The sequence below is a fragment of the Dama dama genome, chromosome 11 (genome assembly GCF_033118175.1).
Source record: "Dama dama isolate Ldn47 chromosome 11, ASM3311817v1, whole genome shotgun sequence".
Classification (NCBI taxonomy): domain Eukaryota; kingdom Metazoa; phylum Chordata; class Mammalia; order Artiodactyla; family Cervidae; genus Dama; species Dama dama.
Genome location: NC_083691.1, coordinates 7,995,328 through 8,003,607, shown reverse-complemented (window position 1 = coordinate 8,003,607; position 8,280 = coordinate 7,995,328). Strand labels below are relative to the sequence as shown.

Genomic DNA, 8,280 nt, shown 5'->3' with positions numbered 1-8,280 from the left:
AGCGACTTCTCTCGCTGTAGAACACACATTCTAGGGTTCGTGGGCTTCAGGAGTTGTGGCTCCTGGGCTCTAGAGCACAGGCTCGATAGTTGAGTGCACTGGCTTAGTTGCTCTGCAGCATGTGGGATCTTCCAGGATCGAACCCATGTCTCCTGACCTGGCAGGCTGATTCTTTACCACTGAGCCACCAGAGAAGCCCAAGAGGCCTTTCTTGATTGTCAGGTACACCCTTAAAGCTCTCTGTCCACATGGGGAATAACTGGACAATCTAGGGCTCACTGGGGCCTTAGATTCTCACAAGCTGAGCCATCCAGGGATAGAGTTGGCCCTCAATCCATGCCTCCAGACCTAGCTCTGTCTCTCCTGGACAAATCCTGGTGTGTCTACAATCCTTTAACCTTCTCACCAAGAGGTGACAGCCCAGAACTTCCCTGTTGGCTGAGTGGCTAAGACTCCGCATTCCCAATGCAGGGGGTCCAGGTTCGATCCCTTCTCGGGGAACTAGATCCCACATGCTGCAACTCATAGTTCATATGCTGCAACTAAAGATCTCTCATACCACAACTAAGGCCTGGCACTGCTAAATGAATAAAATAAATTTCAAAAAAGAGAGGTGACATCCTTTGCTACCTTCATGAGGTTGAAGTTTCTTCAGACAGTACCGTGGTAATGATGGTTATAATCACAATAATCGTGGCTCTAATTATTCACTGTTTCAGGCACTGTTCTCATATTTTCTCTGAATTATTACATCATTGAATCCTCCTCATATAATCCTATGAGGTAGTTAATAGTCTTATCCCCTTTTTGCAGATGCAGAAACTGAGGGCCAGGTAGGTGAAATGACTTGTCCAAGGTCACCGGGTTAGACAGTAGTTGGGGTGGGATTTGAACACTGGGCAGTCTAGCAACAGAACTGTGCCCTTGATCCTCAGTACACAAGAGTATCTGCCTTGTTCCAGGCTTATGGAGAGCTCCTCATTGTAAGATGGGGCAATGCAAGCACAGATGCCTGGACCACTGGTGCCCCAAAGCCCCTGGGAAATCTTGGTGCCCAGCCCCCAGTCACACAGAGAAGGGCACTATGTGGGCCCCCATCCTGGCCTAGCTGGCTTCAGCAGTGACCTTGCCCAACACAGTTACGTGTCTTGGCTTCTTCATCCACCTGGACTACTTTCTTGTCTTTCTCTCCCCTGTGATCTGAATTCTAGGAGGGTTCAACTCCTGCATCTTGTTAACCTCTTCATCCCCTTATGTCTTGCTTGAAGTCTGGCATGAAGTACCTGATCAATACCTGTTGAAGAGGGACTTCCTTGGTGGTCAGTGGCTAAGACTCCAAGCTCCCAATTCAGGAGCCCAGGCTTGATCCCTGGTCAGGGAACTAGACCCCACATGCCACAACTAAAGATCCTGAATGCAGCAACTAAAACAAAAAAGATCACACCTGCAACGGAGATTGAAGACCCCATGTGCCACAACTGCGACCTGGCATAGCCAAACACATAAGTAAACATTAAAAAAAAATTGTAGAAGAATGAATGAATCCACAGGGCCAGACTCGGAGCAGACTTCATGACTAAATATAATGGCTTGGCTCAAGTGCTGCATAATAAAGCCATTGTGCAGTTCAACACAATCAGCATTTATTGAGCACCTGCTGTATGCCTAACAAAAACCCTATTAGAAGGGGCTAGCATTTTATTTCATGTGCATTAAAAGTATGCAGATTACAATAGCTGGTGCAGTATAGGATATAAACATGGAAGCCCTGAAGTCTCACCAAGCTCCATTCACATCTTCACGCCATCATTTTCTGGCTTTGTGCCCTCAGCCACATCCCTCTTTGCACCTCAGTTGCTTCATCTGTCAAGGAGAACTAATAGGAACTCCTCCCCGCTCCTGAGGGTTGACTCTCTCAGCACAGTAATCTGGCCCAGGGAGAAATGCCCAATGAGTGTTCCTGCTGCTGATCTGCCAGAACAGGTGGTGGTTATAGCTTCAAGGGCTCCAGAGAGAATTCTCCCTCGTTAGTGCTCAAAGTAGAGGGTCTAAGCCATTTCTAAGACTCTCATTTAACTCATTGGTCTTTGGGACTCCCAGCTTCTCAGCACCTGGGAGAACCATCTGCAGTATCCCTCCTTTGGTCCTCACCAAGCCCTGTGGGAATGACTCATGCGTGCTGAGTGTGTGTGTGTGTGTGTGTGTGTGTGTGTGTGTGTGTGTGTATGTGTGCTCAGTTGCTCAGTCGTGTCCGACTCTTTGTGACCCCATGGACTGTAGCTCTGCCAGATTCCTCTGTCCATGGGATTTCCCAGGCAAGAACCCTGGAGTGGGTTGCCATTTCCTCCTACAGGGGATCTTCCTGATCCAGGGATCAAACCTTTGTCTCCTGCATCTTCTGCATTGACAGGAGGTTTCCTTACCACTGAGCCGCCTGGGAAGCCCCACGGGAATGAGGCCAGTGTCGATATCAGGTTCATTTCCTTTCTGATTCCACCTTTGTTTATGCTGGTTCCTCTGCCCAGAACATCAACCCTTCTCCACACACACACCGCCAGGTGGCATTGTATTGATCCATTCTTCAAGCCCAGCACAATCATTTTTACCAAACCAGAGAACAAAACCAAAGCACTAGTAAACAGTGGGAAACTATGCAGCTGCGAACAAGGAACTTGACCACTCTGTTCTTACACTGAGAGACCTCAAAGACTCACTGTTGCTAAAAAAACAAGTTGTATATAGTAATATATATTAGAGCTCCTCCAGCTCTGATGTGCACAGGAATCTCCGGGGCTCTTGATTCTTGTTAAATGCAGATTGTGATCCAGCAGGTCACGAGTGAGGCATGAGATTGTGTATTTCCGACCAACTCAGGGTGATACCCAGGCTGCTCGTCTGGCATGGGTGATTCAGCAAGACAGGATTTATAGTATGATCCCATTTCTGTAAAAAACAAAATGAAAAAAAATGAATATACATGGGATAAACCAGGGAATAAACTCTAAATAGTGGTTATCTCTGGGTGGAAGGATGACCAGAAGTTTTCAAATACTGTGTAAAGTCTGATTTTTACAATACATTTCTCTACTGTAATTAGGAAAAACAAACCAGCCACAATGGCGCCCCTCTAGGCAGACATCTGTAACTGGCACCCTCTAACCAAATGAATGGCACCAATCCAGGCTTCATCTCTGCCCTCTCTGGTTCTCACAGCATAACAACAGGCTGGCTAGGAGCAGCTACACAAGATGTGCAGTCCTACATCCACATCCAGTTCTCTGGAAGGTTGTGATCATCAGCATCCTCAGAGCAGTGGTTTAATAAGGGTTGCCTGAGCCTCAGACCGGGGCCATGCCCTTCACGGGCATTCCAGTCTATTATCCCCATGACCCAGATTAGATCACTGAGGCTCAAAGATATGGAGGGACCTGGATCACACAGCTCATCTAAGACCCAGGTCAGGCTCTTGGAATGGGATCCACTTATTCCTCTCTGCCCAGATGTTCCCCAGATGTCCACATGGGTTATTCCCATACTTCCTTCAGGTCTGCTCAAATTTTTACCTTACCAGAATCCTCCTCCAACCACTGTATGCAAAACAGCAACACAGTCCCCACCTCCAACTTCTCCAGCTTCCTTGTCTTCCAAAGCACTCATGACTATCTGACAGTCATATTTATTGGCTCATTTGTACTTTGTCCTTCTTTTTCTACTAGACTACAAGCCACATGAAGGTAAAGGCTTCATCCATTTTGCTCCCTGCTTTATCTCTGAGGCCTAGCAAAGTTCCTGGTTTAATAAATATGTATTAAATGAGTGAATGAACCACAGTCTCCAGACTACTGATCTCCCAGCAGTGGCCTCCACTCTGTTCACAGACGGTGACCTACTGATCCCCAGTAGAACAGGGTTGTTGTTGCTGTCCAGTCTCTAAGTCATGTCCAGCTCTTTGCAACCTCAGGGACTGTAGCTTGCCAGGCTCCTCTGTTCTCCAGGGTTCTCTCTCTGTTCTCTCTTTCCTAGCCTCCTTGTGGGGAGTCCCAGTTAGGTTCCTTAAATGCAGAGGTGGACAACTTGGCTTGGGGACCCATGGTCTTTCCATGTGAAAAAAATAAATAGGGTAGGGTTTCAAGAGTTCTGGATTCAAGCCCTACTGTTTTACCACCACCCTGATGGTTTGGGGAGAAGACTTCACTTACCAGGACAAGACGTTCCAACTGTCCCAAGAAGGCCCTTCCGAGTGTCAGGGCCTTTGTACCTGCTGTTCATTTGGCCTGGCTAGCTGCTTCTCACTATTCAGGTCTCTTCTCAACTGTCACCTCCACAGAGAACCCTTCTAACCTGCCAGGCTAAAGAGAACTCTTCATATGCTATGTTTATTTCTCGCATCACTATTAGTGTACACTATATTCACTTGTACTGTTTCATTTATCTGTTTATTCACTTACTGTCTGTCTTCACTGCAAGATCTATGAGGGTAGAGACCTGGTCTGTCTTGTTTACTGCTATATCTCCAGCGCCCAGAACAGGGTATGACTTACAGAACCTGTTCAGTAAATATTTGTTGAATTAATGCTCTATATCTTTTCCTTCTAGAAACAGGGAGATTGAGGCCCAAAGGCGGGAAGGGAAATGCCGGAGATAAATTAGTGCTACAACCTAAAGTAGAAGGCAATGAAGCCGAGTGGAACTGAAGGTCAGAAGACTATGACCTTGGAGGAGGCCCCTGCCTCCAAGCCTCAGTTTCCCCATTTGTAAGAGGGAGTGAAGCAGCCACGACTACTCTCCAAGAGGTCTGGTACTAAGGGTACCTGGTACCTAGGAGACCTTCCCCGTTTCCAGGAAAGATAACGTGCGGTGAAGCATCTGTGCCTCCCCCAAACACGGTTCGAGCGCCCCCAAAAGCCGCAGAAGTTGAAAACTACAGTCCCCATAGTGCCACGGGCGGCGCCTGCGCACGGCTGCCGACCCGCGGCGCTGCGGGCGCCCCCTCGCGGCACCCCGGCGCAGCTCGGCGCTCCGATCCCCGAGGGGCGGGGGGATCCGCGGCGCAGAAAAGCGTCTGAGCGCGCTGCTGCATCCGCGGAGCCGAAGCCGGGAGCCCAAGCGGCGGCCGGATCGCAGCCCACTGGGCCAGCAGCAGCCATGGGCAACCGTGGCATGGAGGATCTCATCCCGCTGGTCAACCGGCTGCAGGATGCCTTCTCCGCCATCGGCCAGAACGCGGACCTCGACCTGCCGCAGATCGCCGTGGTGGGCGGCCAGAGCGCCGGCAAGAGCTCGGTGCTCGAGAATTTCGTAGGCAGGTAGGAAGCGGCGCGCCCCTGGAAAGCGGACTCTCAGCTCCTGGGTCCTCCCGGTCTCGGGACCCGGCCCCGACGGCGCCGCGACCTCGCAGCCCCTGGCGCTGCACCGCGGACGGCGCGGGCCCCCCGCCCCCACCTCCAGCCAGGAGAAGGCGGCCCTCCCCCGCCACGAGAGCCCCTCGGGGGCGCAGCGGCCCACACCCCCCTCACCCCCGCTGGGCCGCAAACGTCAAGCCTGCGGCCGCGGGCTCACGCCCCCCTCCTCTGCTCCATCCTTTAGGAAGACAGCAGACCCGGGTAAAGGGCTGTCCACCCACCCCCCACCATACCCGCCATGGGCACCGAGGGGCTTGCATGACTCCCCTCGGTTCTGGGGGTGGTCTCTTGAAGCAGGCAGCACCCTGGGGCCGTGCCCGCAGGCTCTATGGACAGCTCCCCCTCCTCTCATAGGGATTCCTGGACTGCGGTGGGGGGACACCCCTCCCGTCGCCCCTGGGAGAGGACATGGCCCCTTGGGCATCGGGGACCAGATACAGTCTCCCCCGTCACACACACCTCTGCGGCTCCAGCCGCCATCCGTGCGCAGCGCGGAAGAGGGGGGAGGCGCGACTGCAGGATGAGGAAGAGGGGGTGGGGGGAGCCAGCGCCTCTGAGCCTTCCCGGAGCCGCCGGCCCCTTGCCCTGCCGCCGCCCCTGCGGGGTGGGGGGGGCCGCCTGTCAGTGTCGTCCTCCCCTTGGCCTGGCAGAGGGATTGGAATGGAGGGAGAAGGCGGTGGAGGACAGAGATGACTAAGACAGGGAGGGAGGCAGGCTGGCGGGGAGGGGTGGGGGGAGCCATTTGCACGACCTAATCCCCCTCCTGCCACGGATCCCACAAGGCGCCGGGAGGGCCAGGTGGCAAGGAGTCAGGGGCAACCACCAAGACAAAGAGCCCTGGGTTTAGGGAGGCCGGCAGGGTCGTGACCACCCCCCAGGCTCTCCCCCAAGAAGGGGAGACAGAGATGGGCTTTCCGGGGGCTGAGAAGGAGAGAGAGGCGGGCCCTCTAGCGGGGGGCTGGAGGCGGAGTGGGGGGGCTGGGCAGACTGAGGGAGGAGGCAAGAGAATTGACACTGACCTCCCCACTCTGTCATCTGCCACCCTCACCTCTTTCAGAAACCCTAGCTTTCTTCCAATGACCTTCATGGGTAAAGAAGCGGATGACCTGTGGAAGAGAGGGAGGCAGGCAGGCAGAGTTTCCTCCTCCCCCCATCCCAGGGAGGACAGTTCTGGGCTGAGACATCCTGGGTCCCAAGCCAGGTTCTGCTGTGAAACCTCCAGCGAGTCACTGCCCTGTCTCAGCCTCAGTTTCCCCACCTCTAATATGGTCGGTTAGACTGGACTGTCGTCCCTGCCCCTCAAATGACCTGGGAAGCCCAGTGTCAGCTTCAGGGGTGAGGGAGACGGATACTGCCTGGAGCGATATATCTGTGGGACGCGGGAGAGCCACTGTGGGGGCGGCCGGGCCCATCTGCTCAGCAGAGGAGGGACGCCGTCTGTCTCCCGGGGAAGGGCTTCCAGAGAACCCCTCTCCTGCTCATGTGACCCCCCCCCCGCCAAAGCTGCAGAGACGCAGACAAGAGACACAGAGATGGTCCCTGTCCCTACTGCCCGACAGTCAGAGCGAGGGGGTGGAAGGACCCTGGAGGCCGTAAAGCCCCCGAGGCCCTCATGCTTCAGATGACAGTCGTGGACATCCTGCCCTTTTCAGGGTACAAACCGTAGGGCTGCCTTTCCCTCTGCTCACGCGTGCTCTGTGCCTGCTGTGTGCTCTGGACAGGGGGCACCGGGGGGCAGCTGACCTCAGCCACCATCTGCCGGGCCCTTCCCCTGTGCCCCCTGCCAGCCTATATGGGACGGGTCACAAGAGCCCCGTGAGGCGGGTACTGTGATGACCACCCTGCAGGGGAGGAAACTGAGACGCTGAGGTTAGAGGCCCTGTCCAAGGTCACAGGGCCAAGAAGGACCACATCTGTCAGACTCCAACCTGGGGCCTGCACCACCTCTCAGAGCCCAGCTCAGCGTGGAGAACAGGGCGTGCAGGTGTATGGGCCCCCATGTTCCCCATCCGAGGAATGGGCCCACTGACAGCTGCTGCCCCGCCTTCCGGAGACGTGGGTGTGGGGCTCCAGCGAGTTCAGGGTGTAAAAGCCCCCTTTTACAGACACGTGGAAGGGAGATACCGATATTCAGTTAGGTTTGGGGCCTGCATGGGCCAGAAGACCTAGCCGCTGCCGTCTCAGAGTCCACCATCCAGCAGAGAGAGGTACCGGTAGACAGCACAGCAGGCCAGCCTGGCCACAGCTGACTTCGCAACTGTTAGCTTGTCGAGGGATCCAGTGAGATTCGGACTCTGCCCCCAGAGGCCTAGACCCTCTCGCTGCCCTCCACAATCTAATAGCCTTTGACTGCAGCCCCACGGGAGGATACACAGGGTGTCCAGGCGCAGGTCTGGGGCAGGGTAGGGGCATGGCCTGCTCTCCACCCTGGGCTGGCTCCCCAGACCCGTATGCATGGTAACAGCCACTCTGTCTCCTGAGGTTTCCCAGGAGTCAACCCCCCATGGAGAGGAAGTGGAAAATATATCCGAGGAAGCAGAGGCTGCTCCAGGCTTCTGGGCACCCAAGAGGGCCCTGTTGTAATCTCTGTAGTGGAGGTGGCCCAGGCAGCTGCCCAGGACCCTGGCAGGGCTGCTCTGGGTCTATGCTTTTTCTTTGTCTCCCTTTTACAGAAAGGAAGACTAAGGCTGATTCATTCAGGTGTCCAGCAGATGGACATGAAGAAGAAAACGGGGGCCATGGTCAATGCTGGGAGGGAAAAGGGCCACTTTCCACAGGGAGGTCAGAGAAGGTGTCTGGGAATCCATGGCATCTGAGATGAGAACTGAGGGACAAGAAGTCATGTGACTATTTGGGGAGAAGCATTCTAAGCTGAGGG

General features: G+C 54.4%; 1 protein-coding gene across 3 annotated transcripts in view; it reads left to right on the top strand.

Annotated features, from left to right (window-relative positions):
* Positions 1–5,042: 5,042 nt before the first annotated feature.
* DNM1 (dynamin 1) overlaps positions 5,043–8,280 on the top strand; it is a 44,698-nt gene continuing 41,460 nt past the window's right edge. For all 3 annotated transcript variants that reach the window (XM_061154540.1, XM_061154539.1, XM_061154541.1), the window contains exon 1: positions 5,043–5,306. In XM_061154540.1, coding sequence (XP_061010523.1) covers positions 5,146–5,306 — 161 coding nt within the window. In that variant the 5' untranslated portion in view covers positions 5,043–5,145. The remainder of the gene's footprint in view (positions 5,307–8,280) is intronic.